The sequence below is a fragment of the Lingula anatina genome, chromosome 10 (assembly GCF_051362555.1).
Source record: "Lingula anatina isolate TDL-2025a chromosome 10, LinAna3.0, whole genome shotgun sequence".
In the NCBI taxonomy this organism is placed as follows: Eukaryota; Metazoa; Brachiopoda; class Lingulata; order Lingulida; family Lingulidae; genus Lingula; species Lingula anatina.
In genome coordinates, this window is record NC_141776.1 from 4937493 (window position 1) to 4961063 (window position 23571).

Consider the following 23571-nt stretch of genomic DNA (forward strand, 5'->3'; position numbering starts at 1 on the left):
GTCAAATGAAAAAAATTGCAAACAACAGCTTTATATTTTTATAAAACAACTTCAAAGACGGTCTTTTCAAGTTCTAGGAGAACTAGTACTCGATAAAGGTACTGGGGTATTAGTGGTTAACTGCAAGTAAGGGACATCATCCGAGTCAGCTTAGAATACGTGACGTCAAACGAGAATAAAGACTTACAGCGAGACTGTGCAAGAGGTGAGGAGTACTTATTAGCAATAACGTGTATATCTATCATCAAAGGAGTAAAATTAATCCCCAGAATATAGGATTAAGTTTATTTTATCAACACATTAAAATTTGCTGCAGGGTACTATAACCTTGGTATTTGGCCAGATAACACACCGCCACTGACACTTGACTAAGCCGACTTTAAAAGGACTTTTTTTATGACCAATCCCATTTAGAACAAATGCAATAACGCAATAATTTTTTCAACTTATTTAATTTTTCAGCTCCCATGTGCATAAATAATCCACTTGCAATTATCAGTATAAAGATGTTACTTGCCAATCATTGACGGCATTCGCAAAAATGTAAAAAAGACACCCAACAAAAAACTTATAAAATCAATTAACCGATACGGAGATAAAATCTGTTTCCAAAACAAATATTACTAACCTCAAGCCGTACCATAAACGTCTCGCAGGTTTCATCGTGTAATGAATTATTGGGTTTTTTTGTCCTTTGTAATACAATGTAAAATGTGTTTGCGCCAGCTTATTTTATCATTAAAACTGCCATCATTCCATCAAAAACGTGTTTCGTTAAAGCTGAAAAACATACACTGCCACCAAGCGACAAAAAAAATAAAAAATTATAGTCTGTCAAAATAATATAAGGAATTAATAAAAGCTGAGTAAAATCTCGCAGAATAAAGTTTTAAGAGAACGCTGGTATATTTTTCAAGGTTGACCTTCTCTACTTTTCATATAGCGATTATGCTAGGCCAGCACGTGATTCTTATTTTTAGTTTCAACTGTTCAAATCGTGGTTCACCCGATACGGAGATGAATTCAATTATTCAAGCTGCGTTCCCTACTTAACATCATTTCAAAAGAGGTCCGCAAAAGTGCACATGTTTGCTATCCGGATCTTCACTGAATATAAAATCTAGATAGGCCGTCAGGAACTGCTCCCTACTTACATGCCCATCGTTATTCGTGTCTAAGGTTTTGAAGACCTCCGGAGAAAACTCCGTCGGGATGTTGTAGCCATAGAAAAAGGCAGCGTGCTCCTCTTGCGATATTTCCCCATCGTTGTTGAGGTCAATACCATCAAAGTGAATGCTGAATGTCTCAAAGAAGCTCTGACGTAATGTTGAGTTGACAGCCAACAGAAAGCGACGTTTTCCTTCCACATCCGGGATCTTGACAGTGTCCGAGTTGTCAGGGTCACCGCTGACGTAATACTTCCAAATATGCATGCGGTTGTCCATCAGTTTTTTGGCTTGTTCGTCTGCAAAAAAAAAAAAAAAAAAAAAAATTAAAATAAAAATTGAAAGAGAGGGAATGTACCGAAGATATTTATGTAAAAAATATATCAAAGAAATACATTATATAATCCAGTTCAGCAAACTGCATGTCAACACCATTGTCAAATAAGTCGCACTTCATTTTTAAACCGAATACGCCACGTGCATGTGACTTATTTAGTTATCCATACTGGTATCTATTCTTGCAATTATAATTTATTTATTAATTCATTCACTTAACATCTATTCATTCAGTGAAATTATTTTACATCATTAAAACATGTTTATATTTATTTATTAATTTGGTCACATTTATCATTTTACTTTTTTCCCATTATAATTACTTTAATATCGATTACCGTTAAGTTTCATAAATTCAGTGATCCGCCTGGCCTGCTGTTCAAAGTCACCCTTGCTCAGGTAGCCGTCGCGGTCGACATCTTGTCTGAAGAACCAAGTTCTCATTTTCTCCATCCATATTGGTGAACCCTTCACCTCCGGGTATTTAAACGGAAGCTGGAAATACACCAATAATTGTGTACAAACAATATCCATATTGGCAATCCCGTCACTTCCGGGTATTTATACGGAAGCTGGAAATACATCAAAAATATATTTAACAGCTTTGTGCTTGAAATGACCCATGAAGATTTATTTGTCAATATCTATCGAAAAAATTAAGAGATATTTACCAGCCAAAAATTCGTCTGCTGACAGTCAGACCATCAAGGCCCTCATTTCCGTAATGAAGTCTGACTGTCAGCAAATGAAACCTTATTAGTCACAACGAAAATAGTGTACAAACAGTAATAAATTAAGCAGGAGGGGGCATGTGTCCCCCTTTTGCTCCTGGGGTATTGCTTTTCTCTTCTTATAGAAATACGGGCACCATGATAAAAAATTATGAATAACAGGCCCGTAGCCGGGGGGGGGGGGGGGGGGGGGGGAGGGGGAGGGGGGTTCGGGGGGTTCGGAAAAAACCCTTTTTGCCAGGAAAAGGTCCCCTCCGGGTAAAATTTTATGTAGGTACATGAAGGTTTCATGGTAAAAGGTCCACTTTTTCAGAAAAAGAACCACCCTTTTGAAATTTCTGGCTACGAGCCTGAATAACAATAACTAGATCCCATGCTCTGAGAAGATACTTCTAACAGGCCCAAAATAAAAGAGACATTACACCCGGGATTTACCACGAACGGGTGAGCATTAAACCGCTCTTACAACAATATGCTAATTCCCACAGATTTAGACTTAGAAGAAGCTGAACGAATATCGTGTGATTAAATGCACATAGATCACGCGAGATTACCCTAGTTAAGAAACATTAAGCAAATTACCATGTTTTATCCATCAGTTACACTCTAGGAACATAGTTACTTTTATTCACCTCGCCCAACAAGGCTTCAAACGACTGTGCGAATATAGAATAACTACTTCAATTATTTGCGAAGCACAATATATCTCAAAATTATCTAAATAGTCAACTAATTCCAACTGAGAGAACAGTTGTTTTCAGTAGTGAAAGCACAGAGGGGAGAAGGGAATAATGATAACAACAACAACAATAATATTTTTATATAATTAAATAAATGAAATCTTAAATAAATATTAAGAGCGCGGGCGGCAAGTGATTATTTCACATACACCATTATTTCATAATGCTAGCACAGTTCTTATTCACAGCAGCTGTTTATATCATCTAGCGTGACGTTCCTGGGTGCATTCGAAGTTTTCCTGGGTCATTAAACACGATTTATCAAGAGCTATGCAGTTCAACTCTCAATGTGAAATTTTCTTAGTCAAAGAAATATGAATTGCCGACTTCTGTTTAGTAAAACGCATACATCTTGAAGTTTTTCTCTTCTTTTGTTCGTTAAAATTTCTTACATCTAAAGACAACATCATCAATATTTTTAGGATAAATAATAAAACGAGTATGGAAATGTTTTATACCATTCACAATTAGTTGATTTTAGGACTCACCTGGAGCTTTCGTGAACTATTATTATAATTATTATTACATGTATTATTATTATTACTATTATTATTATTATTACAGCTCAGCTAATTTCAGCCGGACTAGTGACATTTTCAGGGCAAACAACCACAGAATCATTTCCTAAAATCACCTTCAGATAAAATCCCAGACATATGAAATCCTTGGACAGATGTTCGTAACGTTGAAATAGATCCTAGGTATAATGTCTGCTAATATGATCAGTATGGACCAACACCTGGCCACTGTTCGTGATAGGAAGTGACCACCCTCCAGCAGCCGGTTAATTTAAACCAGCTGGGGCCAGTTTCAAATATGCATTAGACCAAAAGTCGGGCTATAAGGGATAACAAGTCTTCATATGAGATTCAAAATTCCATAATAAATACATTTAACCAACATATAGAAATATTATAAATTTCACGTTACTACCTAAATGGCGGTAAACGTGATCATTCTGAAACCTGTGCTTGCTATCGAACCAAGTGGACCTCCATAACAATCTCTTAAGAGATTATTACAAAAAAAAGTTAAAATGTGTGATAAGGGCTCTGTTCTAATATTCTGCCGGTACAGAAATAAATAAAACATAAAAAGTCTTATTCCTGAATATAAAATACTTATTCCCCTACTTTCACGTTGAACGGGGTTAGACATTTGGCCATAAGCTCCTTTCCCTTCAGGAAGCCTTATTTACAATTGTCTAGAATAACAGACGGACGACATTTATGAAATGGTAATACATGTACTTGGTACCATTAAAAAAAGGCAGTAAATTAATTACAATACTCTCCAACGTTGAATTTCGTCCTTCCCAATTTGCAGTGTATGTTTCTGGAACAGTCATACGATATCAATAAGTGATGGGTTGATAATCGATATCAGTTGTGATAACCAGTACATATTGGCAGAATATAGCTGTAGCAAAACATGTGCGATGTGGGTCAACAGCTGACCGCTGTCCGTAAACACCAGTGACCTCCGCACAGCAGGTCAAGTGAACAGACCATATATAAAACGCCCTTCTGTTAATAATGCAGACGACCATTGGTTCTATTTCACTGCGTCAGTTCTGCACTAGGCTGACCTGACGCATATAATCTTGACTTTTTATCGATACTGTCATACTTGGAGTTATGAAAATGGGGATATATAACAGATACACTTCATATACAGATCGCAGATGTTAAAAAACTCTAGCTATATTTCAAGGGTGTTGCGAGTATGTTTATATTGTGGTAACTTACAGCGGCTTAAAATGCACATTTAAGTCAGTCTTATTTCGTTTCTGTTTCAACCGGAGGTTATGTTATTTTTGTTTTAAAACGTTTACTAACCCATAAGCAATGACAGAATATACCTTTGCTATTATACATCATGTAAAATGTATGAAGTCCAATATGCGCACATTTAAAAATGTAACGTCAATATGAAACAATGGACAGGGCGCGCAAAGTTCACCCAATCGGCGGAGTATCACAATACTCGGTGTTTGAATGCCAGTAAACATATACGGTTCGCACTACAACGGACTTTGTTTTCCAAAATGAAATGTGCACAAGCATTTTAAAGTACAACAAGTTATATGAAAAGGTCATTTAAACAAGGTCAGAGTCAGCCATGCGTACTGAATTCTTAGTCGTAAATTATATTCATGACATGAAGGACTGACACCATGTGTAGGACATATCCATTTGTTTTCTTGATGTAGTTCTTTTACAACTTCATCGTATGTTAATCATCTGTAATGCAATTTAAGAAAACGGGCCCACTTTGGGCTACGTGTACGTGTATTTGTCCTAAAGGCCAACTGTTTCACAAATATAGGCATTTACTGGCCGCAAATCTGATAGATGCACGTTCAGTCATTAACCAAACGAATAATTATTTATTTCAATATATTATTATTATTATTATTATTTGACGATGACACTAACATGTATGAACTGGTGCTTTCAGTATGACAAAATGAGGGATTTTTGATGCAACCCCTGCTCCACCCCCCCCTCAAACCCCCTTCACCTCTAGGTGAGCTCCCCCCTTCACTCCGCGTTTTCTACTCCCCCCCCCCCCCACCCTTTCCGCCTTTGCTTACAAAATCACGTTTTTAAACTTAATTAACTTTTCACAGACCTGTAAACTGGGTACAGGATTACGGTACAATGCATCTTTGAACCTAAGCCTGTGTCATTTCCTTTCCTTTTTATTAAGACTGAGGAAAGATTTAAATCCTCCATTTTGTTTTGAAAGGGGGACCACCCCACAACCCGGTGACTACCTCCTCCTTGTAATCAACATGTATTAAAGTAACATAATAAATAATACTCTCTAAAGAAGACGGTTTCGAATATATATGTATATACTCAAAATATATAATCTTTCTTGTCGTGACCATATCTTAGATAACAAAGCACTTAAACGAAATCAAGCCAAGGGACTATATTTAAAGTGCTGATAAATTAAGACACAAGTCAGTTACTATCTACCTCGTGGAGTCGCTCGGCCTCCGTGCTAAACGGCTGAACCAGTCTCAGGTGCGGTCGAAGCTGCGTAATCCGCAAAAGTCGAGACATTTTTGACTGTCAAAAGTTCGTTCAAGTCCAGTCCCCGGTCGAAGCAAATAGGTCAAGGTTATGGAGGCGTGGTGAAATTGACCAATGAAAATCACCCCTGTAAATAAGACTCTTTGTCTTTTTCAGCGATGACCTAGTTAGATGAATACCAGCTGTTGTTTTATTGCACGTGCGACCTTGAATAAATAACAGCGACCTAATGCGTTGCGCCGTGAGGTTTATTTGAGTTCAATAGCTGCTACTGACGGGCTAAAAAGAGCCTCCTTAGTGCGAAGTATCGAAATCGCTACACCGCCATCTTTTTGTATTGACGTGGCTCGCCATTGTGCAAGGCGCACTTGTTGCTACCCAAAGGAGAGGGTTATGTAACACATCGCTGCGTTAACAGGCTGACTTTTCAACGGTCAAGAGTGCGTTGTGCCGTCTCACCAAGCACAATCGATGAGAGCGGTTGTTACAATTACGTTAGATAGATTTATTTTGCAATAAAACGTTAATAAGAAATATTATATGAATAAATATCATGATATATTAATGTTTTAACCACAGCCCATTTAACATTGAGCGGTATACTGTCTGCATGCCAGTGAACCCTGAGAGATAGACAAAAAATAATCTGGCAATAACGTAAACTACTCATCCTTAGTAGGCCTACACGTACATGTAGAACCCTCGCGCTCACCGCGACCAATTAATTTTAAGTTAAAACTTAATTATCATTATTTGTAAAAATAGGAGTCGAGAGCCGCATACACACCTACCCGTTTATACGCCCTATATATAATTGAAATTTCAGACAAACATCTCTTTGTAAACTTTTCTAAAAACTTAGAACAAGATCTCCCCCCCCCCTTCGATTTCTGAAAAGAAAAAAAAAACACTTACGGGATCCCCATTTGAAATTAGAATTTTGACTAGCTGAAACATAGTTGTAAACCTTACCAAATGACACCGTTCACCCTCTAAATAACCAATACACTTCAGCGGGCCTCGAACCCCACGCCAATGGGGAGGGGGGGGGGGGGTTGTTGGCTTCGCATCCGCGGACTCCCCCTTCAAAAATACAGTGTTTACCCAATTTTTGGTCCTTAACAAGTTTAGTAATAACAAACTCCCTGAGCACATTACACTGGTTTATTTGACTGCCAAATTCACTGGTTTGATAAGATTCCACAAGTTTGAAGAAAGGTCTGTGGCTGGAACAGATATTATGTGAGCACGGTCAGTTTGATGAAGTGAAAAAGGCACTCTTTTTAAGTGATTTTGTTGAAAAAATATTCTCTCAAATCATTGCAGTACAAATCTTGCAGTAGAAACACTTAATGGTTATAACATTACACATTTCTAACATATTGTAGAATCGCTTGCCGTATGTCCTTTGGTTTTATTCATCTTAAATATGAATATTATGAACTTTATTTTGAATGCAAAAAAGAAGTATCCAATTTCAGACCAGACTTGCCTTTGGAACGTTAAAAATGAAAGGTTTAGCATTACTATAATATTTCATTTCCACTTTTAAAACGTTTTCATTGGCAGGTGATGAAATAAAGTTTCATCACTGCAAGAAGCTGAAATTCATCCAATGACGATATTTGCAGATTTGAAACCGACAGGACGAACTTTCATCTCTGTTGTCTTCAGGGAGTGGTTGTACCCTTTAAATTCCTCCCAGTTGACGCCGTCAGCGTACGAGGTGTGATCACCCAGGTGGTACAGGCCGTTCAGGTTGGAATCGTGGCATCTCTCGTACCACCAACCTCCTTTGTAAAGCAGTGCACAATTCTTTTCATATGCATCGTTATCTCTGTCCTTTGTGGTGAATGAAAATCCATTATGGCTTGACAAGGAATCACCTAGAATGATAAAAGTATAGTAATAGGGACTACTCAATCCACTTTTACTTAACTTAATTATTATTTTCATCTTAGGAATTATGAAAGCAATATAAACATAATATTTCTTATAACTGTGGTATTTAAGGGAAGATATTTTTTCTTTCATTAAACTTTAAAGAAATGGATACTACTATCTCTAATTTTAATAAGCTTCGGCCAACTTGACAAAATTAGTGACCATTATTTAAAGTTTTCTCAAGCATTATTATTCTACACATATGTTCAGGTAAAATCCCACAGTTCTCAAAAAAACTGAATATCATCCAGTGTGAAATTAACATCAACACACAAACTTGCATCCCCAGAATATGCTTCGAGTGTTAACTAATAAACAAACCTGCGTTTCCAGAATATGCCCCAAGCGTTAACTGATAATTTGTCCGTTCTGACGAGACAGCAAAGTTATCATAGCGAGCATAAACTCTCACCCCCTTGACGTCTTCTAGGTCAACACGAAGTTCATAGTGCCCCTGGTGAGTTAGGAGACTTATTTGGTCGTTTCCTTGGAAAAATGAGGTAATAAACTATAAATACACTGTATATAAATTTATTAAATAAATTTGTTAAATGACAAGGGCACAGATGGATAAATTCAATTGATATATGATTGGATACATTTTAATATATATTATTAAATATTTTACGTTAAACATTTTACATTAAAAGAATCTACATGTAGTAAATTATGACAGTAATTAGTGACAATTAAATAAAAGGGGGAATATTTTGTTTGTAAAAATATTGTTCTTTCTAATTCAGCCTACCTAACCAGTATTCCCCGTTTAAGTTACCAAAGCCGTGTTTGTAATCCTGCCAGCCACGGTAGAAGTCTACAGAGCCGTCCATACGCTTCTGGAACACCTGCAACTTACAAAACAATCTGTTACTCATAGAATTTGATTTATTCTTATAGCTATTAAAAAGTAGATGGTTGTGGAAAGATTCATAGGGGGCCTATAATTTGAAGTTGGGGAAGGTGACATATTAATAACCAAACCAGGCCACGTCAATTACAGCGGTGGATATGGGGTGGGGTGGGGGTGTCAAGGGGATCATACCCCCCTTCGATTTCTGCAAAAAAAAAAAAAAAAAAAAAAAAAAAAACACCAATGGTACCCTCTTGAAATTAGAACTTTGACTAGCTTAATCATATATCTAAACCGTACCAAATGGCACCGTTCGCCCTCTAAAATGCCAATATTCTTCGGGTCCCTTTAGCGGGCCCGAACCCCACACGTACGCCTGGAGGGGGGGGGGGGGTTGGCTTAACATTTACGGAACCCCCTTCAAATAATTCTGGATCAGCCCCTGAAATATGTTCAGAGGGAGAAAAGACGATATATCAACTTTATGGCATCTTCTCACTTGATGCCCTAGAACGTACACAATACATGTCGTAAACTTGAGCTTTATTGCAACATCATTACAAAATTAAACTTTGGGCCACTAAATCATATTCTACCCCCCCCCCCCCCCACCACCCCAAGAAATAAATTGAATTAAACCACATCGACGACAGACGGCTGTTGGACCTACCGTCCATCCTCCCCCGTCAGTGGTCATGTCACAGTAGACATCGAAGGGACTTTGACCGTTAGAGGGGGTAATGGTGTACACTCCGCTTAGTTTTAACCCGTTCTTGTAGAGCTCAGCGCAGTCCTTGCCGCCAGCTGAAAACATTCACAACAGATGACAAGCTTCTTTTGGTGACTTGATCTCAGCGCAAGACCTTCAAACGCAACATATCAAATTATATGGCAACATAGGATAATGAATACTAAACAGGTTAAAATGAATAAATGAAATAATATATTATGGAGCTATCGATTCTAAGCAATAGGGGTAATTCAATATATCAAAAAATTGTATATATAATTATATCTGTGTGTACCTCCTTGCTTTTCGGAAGTAAAATTTGCCACCTTAATCTGCAACTTAGCTGTAGTTTCAACTAACGTGGTATATTTAACCAGCAAGTCGTCATATTTGCTCTCTAGTGCCCTCATTTCCTGCTGCTGTGTCTGAACAACATTCTGCAACATGTCCAGCAGTCGGTCAGTTACAGCACATTGCTGAGGAGAGGTCCCAACTTGGCTTGACTGACGGCTGATATAATATAATATAATATAATATAATATAATATAATATAATATAATATAATATAATATAATATAATATAATATAATATAATATAATATGAAACGTTACACAGAAGAGATAAGAAAACTTGGATGTGTTCCAGATATAACAGGCAAGGCGAAGGTGATGTAAACTATGCGATGAACATCAAAAGAATATCAAATATTCTGCTAGACCCCATGCAGCATAGAGAAATGTTCGTCTTATACATGTATCAAAACCAAGCCCACAAAAATTACATGCAAAGTACATGCAAAAAAAAAAAAAAAAAAAGCGAACAACAACATGGACGTACAAAAAAATAACGAACACACGCACAAGCTCAGGTGCACGTAACCATACCGTACGTAAAAACAAGCGTTAGTATAAGTCATTTTTTTAAAACTGGAAACCTACCGTTTTATCAAATGCCCTCGTGTTGATGTCCACAACCAGAATACAAGCACAGCTAACAGGGCAATTGAGGCTGACATTTTGTAGATCTACTGAATAAGCAACAAAACGTAAATATCATGAAACCCGTTATTATTATTATTATTATTATTATTATTATTATTATTATTATTATTATTATTTCTAGCGCATTCCATTTTCTTGCATTTCATTGCACTTTACAATCATAAAATAAAAATGCCCAACTGCTGTAATATAACAAACAGAGCACCATGCCAAGGTGACCCTGAACAGGATCTAAACAACTTAATATACTATTTAATATACTACTAATTGCGTCATTAGTAAAACCGCGTAATGACATCTACCTCTGCCAATATCTGTATATTTAATTGACTCGCGCGACAATGTTATTTTACCGGTAAGTATAGGCCCTAACACCCCGAATTATGCACGCGGTCTCCGCAAGGTGTCGCCTGTAGAGGTGGGGCAGCACAAGCACAGGCTTCAAACAACTGCGCATGCGCGAAATGCGCGCTGTTTGAAATAAACAAGTTGGTGACAAAGCCCGCCGGTGTTTACCGTCTGGTTGATTTTATTTGATTTGCTCCCTGGTGCCTTTTTGAAAATTTATATTAGAAATGTTCTATTGATTTTATGTTTCAAAAAGTAAATCCATCAGAATTCCTTAGAATAACATTTATTTTACCTTCATTACAAGGGGATTCCCATTGTATTTATAGTGTTATATGTGACCCCAATGGGGATTTTTCACCCCCCCCCCCCCCCCCCCCCCCCCCACTCTTGATAAATAAAATGCTCCATGGGGCAGATTGAAAATGATATTGCAAAATGCATTTAAAATCGTAGGGGCAGATAATGCTGCTAGAACATTCTTGTGCGAGGGCGAACTCGGCCAATATAAAAATTTTAACTTCGTCTACCGGTTTTGGAGCGCCTGTTCCAATTTTTGAAAGCGAGGCAATGGAACCAAACAATACGATACAATTTGTAATCTCGTAAAAATTGCTATTTTTTAATAAAGATCATAGCATGGAGTACATCAAAATGCGACTCGTTTATTATTATGATCTTTAATGATAATTAATATAAAATATTCGATATAATAAGTTCTTGTTCTCGGCCTATTTGTTAGCTTAATTGATTTTTTTTCAGTATTTGGAGATTAAAAGCACAAAAGTTGGCTGGTTTCATATCGAGGCACCACGTATTGTTCGCGTGCTGGCAGCACAGTGGCACGGCTCACACAGTTAACAGTGGCGAAAGTGTCAGGTACTTTAAACATTTTCTATAACAGTTATTATTATTCATTTTTTTTTTTGTATGAAATTGACATTTAGCTCAATGGTAAATAAGCATTGTGTTTGTGGTGACTCAAAGAATGCTGACAGGCCGCATATGGCAGTTTTTATTGTACCATTTCTCAAGCCGAAAACAAATCGAGAAATGACATACAGTCCATAAATTTGCTTTTAACACCAGTAATGGTCCGCCTTAAGTCAAGAATCTGAACAAGACATCACTCTGCGGGTAAGCTCAACTTTCTATCGGCGTTTTTGTGATTTTATGAACAAGGTCGTTCAGCTCTTTACGGTAAGTTTTGTCAAACCCAAGAACATATAGCAGAACAAGGTAAAAGAGCATCGTTTTCTATAGCATGCTAAAGACTCATAACTTTAATGTGTCCACCCAATATGCAGTATTTGATACGCACGTTAGTAGTTATTTAGTATTTATATAGTTATAAATACAGGGATTTAACAAGGGAATGGATGTTTTTGAAAAGAATGTCAAAAGAAGCACTAGTACTAGTAATACCTATATATATTATGAAACCTGAAGATACCCACTTCTGTGAGGTAGAAAGCTAAGACTTTTCAAATATTGGTTGAAAATCTGCTCCTCAAAAAACTTTATTATAAAAACGTGCTATTAAGATCCCCTTAACAATAATTTTGATTGCCATGGAAACCATCGATTGGTTTTGAAATGATTAACTATTACTGGATCTCTCCACAAAAATAACCATCCGAGTCAAGGCAGTGACGCACATAATTTGTGAAATAAATCCTGTTATCAGTACTTATGTGAAGTGCTATATAGAAAAATGATTTAAATTCTTTTCACTGCCAAGGTGGTTTTCCCCTTTATAAAGTCATTCATATTAAAATGTATGTCATTACGCAACATATATATATCGTTAATATCGAAACCAACCAATACCCTCCTTGTCCCTTTTGGGGCCTGATATAAACATATAATCACTTTGGAGTGCTAAAATTCAACTTTATTTGATTAGATTACCGGGGTAACTAGCTTCTTTACTTTGGACCATGAAATATCAGAAACAAGGAATTTTATACTGGTTCCCAGTTCATTGCCAACACTTTTCGTCTTTCAACCCACCACAACTGAAGCAGAACCGGAAGAAGAGGCAGTACGAAACTTGAACCCTGCTGGACGAATTTTCATCTCGGTCCTTTTCAAAGAATAATGGTGCCTGCAACATATGGATGTATCATATCATATTTAGTAGAACCGATGTGACATACTGTTCTAAACTACAGTCAAATAAAATGATATAAAATGTAAATAAAGAGAAAAATCGAATTAAACAAAATAAATAAATTTAGAAAAATAATAAATACCTACGAGTACTTTACGCCTTAATTGCTTTCCGTGACTACAACCGATTTTTTAAAATATTTCCCCATCATTTTATATAATTTATTTACCAATTGGTGCTTTATCTCTAACGATTAAACAAAATATAAAGCAAACATTAAAAAATATTGACAATTTCCTAAAAACGACTTCTTTCTTTATACAGATTCAACCCACATTGTACAGTATGTCTTTCCTAACATTATTCTGTTAACACCTACCCTTTAAATGACTTCCAGTTTATACCGTCAGCGAACGTGGTGTGGGCGCCATGATGGTACAGGCCGTTCAAGTTGGCCGAGTGGCAGTTAGAGTACCACCACGCCCCCTTGAATTGGGTCGCGCAATTACCACTGTACACGTCATTATCCATATCTTTAGTGGAGAACTTCATACCCTTGCTCCCATAGTTCGCTACCCCCAGGGAGTCGCCTGGAAGCAGGAAGACAGGAGATAGAGTGACCGTTCACATGGTAAATTATATATGCCTGCACATGTACTGTACCCCACCCGCGGAGGACCTTGAGGAGGAGAAGGAGGAGGAGGAGGAGGAGAGAGAGAGAGAGAGAGAGAGAGAGAGAAAGAGAGAAAGGGGGATGCTGGAGAGAAGTGATTTAGAGGGAGATAAGGGGAAGGAGTGAGAAAGAGTATAATGATAATGATGATGATGGAAGAGAAAATGGGAAACAGGTGTAGAGTAAGGCTGTATTCCCAGAGCTTTTAGATCGATCTATCCCCGCGGGGAGCCTCACTAGATTACTGTCAGATAATCCGGCTTAAATGTCCGTCCCACCTACTACAAGCTGTAAGGGGGTAATTAACTTTCGTGTCCGCTCGGCTGACAGCTATTTAGCGTAAACCCCCAGGGAGTTAGGTCGATCTAAAGTAGATCGATCTAATCTCTGGAAATGGGGTCTAAGAAGAAGATAAATACTCACCAGCATCTCCAGAATACGTCCCAAGACTTAGCTGATATCCTGTTCTTTCTGAAGTAATTGAAAACGAGTCGTACAAGGCATATTTCTTGATGCCACTTGTGTCTTCTAAGTCTACACGTAGCTCGTATCTCTCTTGAGACGTCAGTCGATTGATGAAATCGTTGCCTGGGTATAAAATATGTTCTTAGAAGTGCATATTTCAATATTTTTGTTAGTTGTAATAAAATAACTTTACCACCAATTTTCAATCTTAGTGCTTATTTTTGAACAGTGATATAGTGTAACGGTTTTCAAGAGTGCTTTTGTAAATACACTATCTCAACTGGTTGTTCAATCAGAAATTGCGTACATTTATTTCTTACACGTTGATTTTAGTTCACTTACCCAACCAAAACTCTCCATTAAGATTTCCAAACCCAAGTTTATACTGTTGCCAGCCACGGTAAAAATCAACAGAGCCGTCCACGCGCTTTTGGAACACCTAGTTAAATGGAAAAATTGCAGTTCTGTTATACAGCGAAAAATATTTTTCCCTGTTCTTTTGTAAATCAGCCATTTGATCAATGACTTGATGCAATTCATTCTCTTAGATAATAAACACAATTTTTCCTTTTTGTTCCATTCATTCGTTTCTTTTCGGCTTCCTTATATTTTAACGAAGCAGAATAAGGACTCTCGGATATATATATTTCTTAAATGAAATGATACCTAAACATCCGTTTCCTCTTTGTGAAACAAATCGCTCATACTTTGGTATAATTTTGTGTTCATTAATATTCTGAATAAGCATTTTAGAAAATGTTGTATTTATATTATTTTATTACCGTCCATCCTCCTCCGTCTGTCTCCATATCACAGTAGACTTCAAATTGACCCCTGTCGTCTGCTGGCTCTATGGTGTACACGCCGCTCAGTTTGGCGCCATTTTTGTTCAGTTCTGCGCAATCTCGGCCAGTCACTTAAAAAAAGCAATATAGCCTACTAGTTTGCATTAAAAAATGTCTAATAAGTCTTTCGATTCAGCACCCTTAGCATCATATTATAATTAAATATAAATATCATCAATATGCTTTGCAAGCTAAGGATAGTAACCCCTGTGCACTTCTCAGGGCGTTTACATTTACATAAAAAGAGTATTTGACTAATTTTGGGTGCTTGGACATATTTAATGATTGAAAAAATAATTTGGAAAAGAAAGAAGTAGACAAAAATAAAAAAGGAACATAAATCGCACAAACAGTCCGGAGAGCACACAAATAGAGAGATTGAGAAAGTTGGCTATTGCAGACATACCTCCTTGCTTTGTGGCCGTGACCTGAGCAAGGTCGGTCTTCAATGTGGCGACCTCTAGCTGCAGCGCGTGTACTGTGTCCTGCAGCGTGTCCACCTTACTGGTCAGTGTCTTGACCGTGTCTTGAAGGATGTCCAGCAGGCGGTCGTTCAGACTGCACTGGCTGGGCGGTGGTGTAGGAGAAGGAAGTATTTGACGGGTATTTGTGACAATGGAGCTAAATATCAGGAAAATGTTAATATGAAGAGTAATATGGTTTATTATCTCCCTATCCAGTATGAATTTACCGGAGACGAAGAGGGACACCTACTTGTACAACTGTAGAGGCAGGCTGGCGCGGTTAATGATATATTGTAGTATAAATATCTGAATTATATACGTTTATATAGCATGTGCATAGTGCAACACGATTTAACCAATGAGTAAACAAAATTGCTCACAGAGCAAGGACCTGCGAACTATAACACGCTAAATGTAACATATGTTAGGGGGTAATTAAATATCGTTAAGCAGCTTCAGTAGGCTTGCCAGACATCTAAGCCACTTAAGCAGAATGCAATTTAGTGAGAAACCCCTGCGCTGCTAGATCATTCTAGATATGGGAACGGGGTCTTAAAATGCATTCTGTCAAAGAGGGAATATTTCTTCTCCGCTAAGTGCACATCATATATGTTATCTGCCAGTCGCACGGAGTTAGGTTCATTTCTACTATTATTTGAATAACAAGTCTTCATATGAATTATCAACACTGCAATTCCCTCACCTTATTTGTGAAGTTCCGCCGTTGGTTAGGAGAATAATTAACAAAGCCTGTGTAAAAATTGCCCAATTCATGATGCCCATTATTTCTCCTTCGAAATTCTGTAACAGTATTAGTAAAGGATGTACATGTAGTGCAAAGATAAGATGCCCGACCACATCTGGGGCATTCGCAGCGTTGCAAAAGTAAGTCGCATTCACACAAGGCGTGCTAGTTCCGAGACGGTCCGGTTGGTGCTGTCATATTACGGAATTTAATGCACGACAGTAAGGGACCAGTTTTTTTATTGAAATATAAACTCCGAATTACAGAAAATAGTTATATTTGCGTTAAGGATAGCACAAACTTTTACTTTTACACCAAATATTGTTTGGTCATAAATTTCTTTTGGGTTTGCTATCCCGAGTCGATTTGGTTAAAATAATTACTGTGGACGCACATTTGAAGGATACCAAGGACAGGTGTTCCAGTAGATAAACCATAGCTACTTAATATACTATTACAAATCGTTCGTGTTTTCCTTTGCGAACTATACAAGTACAACCTTTAACTATAGATTAAAAAAAAAAAAAACTGACCCGGACATTTATCCTTATAATCGCCAACTTATACGCTTACCCAAATCCTTTCAGGAAATTACGATATATAAACCAGTCATTGGGATTTAAATGTCTGATTTAAGTACTGTGGGGTCAAAATCGCCAATTTCTATTTCCATAAGGAGTGTGTCAAAAACAAAAAAATGATAATAAAAAGGGGTTTATTATCATACTTTTGAGAACACCTTCAGAACAAAAACACACCTAACTCTGTGACTTTCAAAGAGGTTTTTTTCTTGCTTCATAAAGATCCAACGAGTTTTGTCCGTTCTACAGTTACCATGCTATCATGAAAACAATGTTGAATGTTATTACTAATTTAGAGGAGGAGCGGTTTGCAGTCTAAAGGCTTGTTCTACATAAGCCGATATGACAGTGGTGACGAAATACTGTGTTAGTCGAGATTGCTTTATAGTGCTACCGGTAGATGTCTCTATCAGTAAAATATAGTCCGGTGTGCATGTTTGAATCTCTTCCTGTAACGTTGCATGATCTATTCGAATTTGTTAATTGTGAGTAAAATTTTTCACTGTATAACTTACTATGATTTGCGAACGTGTACATAACTGAACAAGTACATAAGAGGGATACTCGAAAGAAATCGTTGTTTTCTCCTTCTTCTCTTTAATTTTCTAATAACAGCTTGGGAAGCTCTACAGTAAGTGTTGGCGTTACTGTGAGTTAATCTGTATTAGGCACTTAGCCAGAGCCGTGCCATGCAGAAATATATGTATGTTCCTGTTACAGTGCAAAAAATTGATATGCAATAATATCGAGCAGTGAACATGATGAAAAACATTTTTTTTCAATTTCTGTCGTTTTTATAGTTGTTAGCAAGCAAGAAAGGTAAGCATGATAAGTTACTGGGCTTACCTCCGTGGGTTCGCGCTAGTAGGCAAAGGCACATTCTCGCAAAATCTCTTTTGCTCAAACAACAAAGGCAAACACCGTAGCACAAGTACCCCCCTCTTTACTTAAAGATTGGAAGGTAAGGCACCAAATATCTGATCTACCAGAACTATAAGTATGCAAAACGGATAACCTTTTTAATGAGGAAATTATCTCCCTTTGTCTATTATCTTTATTTATCCATTAAATCCTATCCTCTGTCCAAACTATTCAAGGTAATTTACCGGTGAGTTTCAGTTTGTAACGTAAAGAAAACCAATATTAATCTAAAAGCAGGGTCCCCGTGTTTAGTAAGATAATAAATCGTGTGTCAAACTGTGAGGTTTCCCTCATTGCAAGGCGGCGTAAATGCTAGCAATCAAAGCAATTTATTTAGAGAAAAATAAAACATTTATAAATTCATAAAACTAATAGTCAGTTGTGATGTTTGTTCTTATTATTGTATTATTATATGACTGTGAACTACATATCAGAAAAATTATAACATTGCAAATATAAAAAAGGATGTAGTATTGATGAAATTAAGCAAAAACATAATATATCTGTCAATCTATTATACCTATATTTCAAATTATTTATAACGACAACAACAACAACAACAACAATAATATCAATTGCCCATATATTGTTCATACAGTAAAAGTATAAAATGCTAATTAATATGATCTGTCGATAAAATTAAATTTAATCAATTGTGTTTAGTAAAATTACGTGTTGCTAAGCCTAATGGGTAAAACTTTATATATCATTTTTTGTGTAAAGTATGCATCACATATGTTTCATCACAAAAGTTATGAGAATAGACATCTTAGTAGGACGTGCATTTCTACACGTAGGACTTGCATTACTTGGAAATGTTTTCGTCCTATGGGCATTGAATCCCAGTCATGTATGCCCTAACAGCAGAACTATAATTTCTAGCAATGCATGACTTCATGTTTGTATTCCCAGGACAAGTAGTACCAATCAAATAAACACTTTTAACAAAAAACGCAGAAAAAATAACACATATTCAATGTGAAGACTGTATATATCTTTCAGATTGTTATTCTTATTACTATAAAGAAAACATTAGCCATTTTATTTTAAATGTCTCCTTATTAAATATAATTTAGGGAATGGACGTATCAAATGTTGATGGCTCCGTATCTGTTGTGATTTTTGCACTGCCATGGTAACAACATCGATCCTGAAGCTTGCGTACCCATGGTAACAATAGAATGCTCCCGCCGGCAAGGAACACTAATGAGCCAGTGATATAAAACGTTACATCATAAGACCCGGTTAAATCGTACAAACTGCCTAAAATAAAACGAATAATAATAATAATAATAATAATAATAATAATAATAATAGTAATAATAATAACTAGAAAAGCACTCCGAGAGCGCAGACAAACAGGGGTAAAAACATAACCTCCTCGGCGGAGGTATTAATAATTATAATAATAGTTAACGTAAATATTTACATGTAGATGAACACCTTCAAAGAAAAAAAAAGATATCTTCAGACATGTGCTCAAAAAAATGGTCTACAGAAAACCAAACTATACAATATGACGTTTCTGTTAGCTGACATACCTCCTGCTGACAACAGTAGGGAACCCAACCCTGTGGCCAACATGTGCAGTCCATAGGAAGGTCCGAGTTTCTCAATGCCGACTAAATCTCTCAGAACAACCGGGACCAGAGAGACAGTAGCGCCTGTAAGAAGAGCAGAAGTACATGCTAGAATCTCGTGTTGTTAGATTGGTTTGCGCCAAGGCTTTAATAAAGTAGTGTATAGAACTACGATACATGCACAAAAAGAAAGACGTTCTTAATTGTTATAAATCACTAGGTTTCAACATCTACTGGATATTCATAGTTATATTATAATGTCAACACAAAAAAGGCTATATGACACATTAACAGAGATCTCACAAGATACATTTATTATTATTGCACAGTTTCAGTTTGTTTGTTTTATAACTTATATCTTACCAACTGTCAATCCATAGAAAGCGCATACGGTGGCAATCTCGCCGTACCCCATCATGAAAGGCAATATGGAGACCATGACGCCTCCAACTATTACACTTGTCCCAACCATATAGCGCCTGTTAGCGCACCGGAAGTCTGCAGAAAGACCCATCACGACTCGCGCCACTGTGTTAGCAATTCCTACAATGGACACCAGGAACGCTGCGTTGTTCACTTCTATCCCCTTGGCTCGTGCGGCATCTGGTATATACGTGTGAGGAACCACGACTCCTACTTTGAACATTAACATGCAAACTAGCCACACGACAACATCAGCTTCTCTTAATAAGGGAATGTGGATCAAGTTCTTTAAGGACATATCCGTTTTGTCACTGAATTTTAAGTTCTGTTTTGTCTCATTTTCCTCGTTGCTCTTTAATGTAGGTGGAAAGAACAGCATACTCAAGCCAATCCCTGAGAGTGAAAGCCCAACCAGTACGAGAAGAGTGTACCTCCAAGTAATACTTTCAATGAGAAGTTCTAAGAGGGGTGCCATCGAAAATGTCCCAACGCCAGATCCACACATTGCGACGCCCATGGCTAGGCTTTTCTTCTTCTCAAAATGATGCTGAACGGACACAATGCTTGGGAAATACATCAGTCCGAAACCGAGGCCGGTCATAACCCCATATGAAATATACAGCATGGACAAGTTTGGCGCCAAGAAACTCATCCCAAATCCCCATGCAGCGAGAATAGAACCAGTGATTCCAACAGCCCGGTGTCCAAATTTCTCAGATAGGGCGCTTGCTATTGGACCTAAAAATATCCAATCAGAAAGCTTCATTTAATTTTTTCATACCCTGTACTTGCTTAAGGCTATAATCGTTCAAACAACATTTTGTATTGCAAAACATTAGATATTTTATTTTGTAATAGATAGATCGGTCGTTATGTTGGTATTACTGTGAATCTGTGATATAAAATCCCTTCACAGGCATTGATGGCATAAAACATCGACATGGACATCAGGTGGGCCTCTAGCTATCAATTAAAAAGTAATTTTATTAATTAATTTTTGGGAGACGTGAAAAAACTGCTTACCGAGCATACCGTACCTATGATTAAGCTCACAGCTATCTGAATGGAGCCAACCCAAGAAGTCGCCAACTTGCTTTCTTCAAATTCGTTCAGCAGGGCGATGTAGAGCACGCCGAAAGAGTACATAATACCGTCTACGATGAAGTGAATGAAAAAGGACGCCAATACTACCAACCAGTCGATGCAACGGTCGGTCGGAACTTTGGAGTTTGTGTCCACTGACGGTCGTCTCGAGTCTATTACACTCCCTATAGACTTCGCCGACTTACAGCTCAGCCTGCGTTGTTTATCTGTAAAAACACAGTGTAAATTAAACTATTTAAGTACAGGCATGTTGCATCTGACTATTCAAACAATATAACCTACCAGCTTTCAGGACCATGTTTAATTTTCACCATTAATTAATTCTAGGTTCAAATGCGAAAATTTCACTGTCATCTTGGAGTCCTTTTCAAAACACGCTTGACGTGCTACTTTTGGAACACTAATTGTCATTCCCATTAATGTCCCCTTAAAATGAATCCAGTTTAGACGCATTAATGCTGGCAGGGTCTGCTTTATCATCAACATTGTAAGGCGAACATTACAGTACGTTATGATTCCTTATATTCAGTGTACTGTCAGGCTTGCCCCCCCCCCCCCCTTCAAAAAAAAAATTAAAATAAATAAAAAACCTCCTTATTTACTATTTATGTATTACCTGAGTGTGTACTCTCTCCTTCGGTGCTTCTCTCGGTTAATTCTCTACGCTTTTCAGAATCATGTCCTTCTTCAACACTATCAGGGTTGTCATCGTATATTGTATCGTTATTAAACCCGCCATTGGTATACCCATCTTGTTCTGGAATTTCTAGTACTGCGGTATTCGGGGATGCGCCAAACATATCGGCGCCCTTGTTGTCCAATATACGGACTTCAAAATAAGGTTAAAAAATGAGACTCAAAAGAGAAACAATTGAGGGGAAAACACCACAACTAGGAAAAAAATGTATCAGCAGACTGGTACTAAATTCACTCATAAAAGAACATCCTCCTCGATTCTAAACACCGCCTCGTTGTTTACACCAAATTTCTGCACATCTCTTATCGCGACATCGCCACCCCTTCCCTTCTTCAATAACGTATCAGACACATCATACAACAACATGTAACCAAGCACGTGCACGTTTACTTTTGTCTGTACCTTACATAACATCCTCTCATCCGTGCTGTCCTTTGCATTACCCTGCAGCGTTTGCGTACATTTCCTTTGTACGACAGATTTTGTGTCAAGATTATTATCTGCCTTATGCAAAGACCGATTTTTATCTGATCGAGGCAATCAAGCTGTTAAATCACATGCGTCTGTATGACGTGAAGTCAAGCCTTGTCATCAAAGAATACAGTTCCAGGCCCGTAGCCAGGGGGGTCGGGGGGTTCGAAAGAACCGCCCCTTTCGCTGGGAAAAGGTCCACTCTGGGTAAAATTTGATGTAGGCACATGATGTTTTTATGGAAAAATGTCCACTTTTTCAGAAAAACGAACCCCCCTTTTGAAATTGCTGCCTACTGGCCTGAGTTCATTCTGTATGATCTAATTTCAAATATACATGTAAGTGATCCGATAAATGTTGTCTTGTGAAGCAAGCGCAAGGAGTATGTAGTGTAACTACATGTGCAAGTATATACTGAGCCATGAATCTGTAAACCAGCTTTCATGATTAAAGGTCCATTTATAGTACTTTATATTTATGACAGTCAGGCTAGAAGTCATAAGGTCCTGACAATGGACCTTATTCTCTCAGATACAACCCAGCTGGCAAATTATGTTTTTCAACGTTGACAAGACGATTAGATTAGGATTTCCACAGTATAGCTTTGTACACACACACACACACACACACACACACACACACACACATATATAATAAGAAAGTCACGGTCACCTCAACCTGTAATGTCTATCTATATACAGTATCTATCTATAGCAGGATACCGTGATCTGTCAACATCGTTAGGGGGGGAATGTCCAGGTAGGTTGGAGATTTTCTCTTAAAATAAAGGTCTTAGCTTTTTTATTCCTATGACATTCATTTAATGTATCTTCAAAACTTCTAATTATGTTGAAACACAGCTCCAACTTCATCGTGTGACGTAATATTGGGGTTTGGGGGACGAAAACACCATTTTTAAACACCTGATTTTTTCAGGCACCTGGACAGCTATAAACATGCTTTTAATGGTATTATAACACTTGAACAAAGTACTACAAAAGGAAATCAGGGATTTTTCTTTAGAGACTTATTTATGATTTTATCTATAAAAACGTGAAATTATATCAAAATATAAAGGAATTTTCACTTTCAAAGTCAAAAAATTGGAAAAGAGAGGATCAATGAAAAAAATTTAGAAGCACTTGCAGTGCATACTTTTCTTAACAAGCTTGGTGAATTTGGTCTCCCTCAAGTGTACAGGTAGACAGTTATAGCTCGCTCCGATAACGCTATCTCGTCAACCTTGAAAGCATAGAAAACAAGCAAAAACCCTTTCAAGGAGGTTAATTGTCCAAAATAGCAAATTAGCTTTACCTGTTATCGTTCTGGCAATCACGAAGATGGGTACTCTATTGAGGGTTGAAATTAGCTTGTTTGCATGCATTTGGATGTCAGAAAATCTTATTTTTGTATCAATCTCACCTCCTGTTAGTAACTTCAAGGGGTTACCGGTAGCACTACCAGAATGATTGACAGGCAATCAAGTAAGCTCTAACTACTCAACCAATCAGTGGCCACGTCAACTGACGTCGGGGCAAGTGTTAGGGATGTGCTCTAGGATGTGCACACAATATAGCATCATCGCAGGTGGTCTTGTC

General features: G+C 37.5%; 4 protein-coding genes across 5 annotated transcripts; all 4 read right to left on the reverse strand.

The window, feature by feature from the left end:
* Positions 1-428: 428 nt before the first annotated feature.
* On the reverse strand, positions 429-6350 carry LOC106167138 (sarcoplasmic calcium-binding protein-like). Its single transcript, XM_013545848.3, has 3 exons — positions 5961-6350; positions 1841-1997; positions 429-1465 (listed from the first exon to the last, which is right to left on the reverse strand). Exons 1-3 carry the CDS (start codon positions 6045-6047, stop codon positions 1056-1058), a joined length of 654 nt encoding a protein of 217 aa, XP_013401302.1. The 5' UTR covers positions 6048-6350; the 3' UTR covers positions 429-1055.
* An 817-nt stretch (positions 6351-7167) lies between these two features.
* LOC106167127 (microfibril-associated glycoprotein 4-like) lies at positions 7168-10582 on the reverse strand. Its single transcript, XM_086997789.1, has 6 exons — positions 10481-10582; positions 9837-10051; positions 9482-9615; positions 8710-8806; positions 8283-8447; positions 7168-7903 (listed from the first exon to the last, which is right to left on the reverse strand). Exons 1-6 carry the CDS (start codon positions 10555-10557, stop codon positions 7626-7628), a joined length of 966 nt encoding a protein of 321 aa, XP_086853915.1. The 5' UTR covers positions 10558-10582; the 3' UTR covers positions 7168-7625.
* A 2181-nt stretch (positions 10583-12763) lies between these two features.
* LOC106167008 (fibrinogen C domain-containing protein 1-like) lies at positions 12764-16303 on the reverse strand. 2 transcript variants are annotated; one of them, XM_013545681.2, is made up of 7 exons: positions 16155-16303; positions 15394-15608; positions 14925-15058; positions 14485-14581; positions 14101-14265; positions 13384-13594; positions 12764-12998 (listed from the first exon to the last, which is right to left on the reverse strand). In XM_013545681.2, exons 1-7 carry the CDS (start codon positions 16232-16234, stop codon positions 12896-12898), a joined length of 1005 nt encoding a protein of 334 aa, XP_013401135.2. In that variant the 5' UTR covers positions 16235-16303; the 3' UTR covers positions 12764-12895. The 2 variants fall into 2 exon arrangements, with proteins under 2 accessions (XP_013401135.2, XP_086853914.1); XM_086997788.1 differs by having other exon boundaries at positions 15394-15554; positions 16155-16285.
* A 1672-nt stretch (positions 16304-17975) lies between these two features.
* LOC106166938 (monocarboxylate transporter 13) lies at positions 17976-23413 on the reverse strand. The gene is made up of 6 exons (XM_086997951.1): positions 23396-23413; positions 21422-21634; positions 20739-21011; positions 19642-20439; positions 19240-19362; positions 17976-18961 (listed from the first exon to the last, which is right to left on the reverse strand). Exons 2-6 carry the CDS (start codon positions 21603-21605, stop codon positions 18771-18773), a joined length of 1569 nt encoding a protein of 522 aa, XP_086854077.1. The 5' UTR covers positions 21606-21634; positions 23396-23413; the 3' UTR covers positions 17976-18770.
* Between the last annotated feature and the right edge of the window lie 158 nt (positions 23414-23571).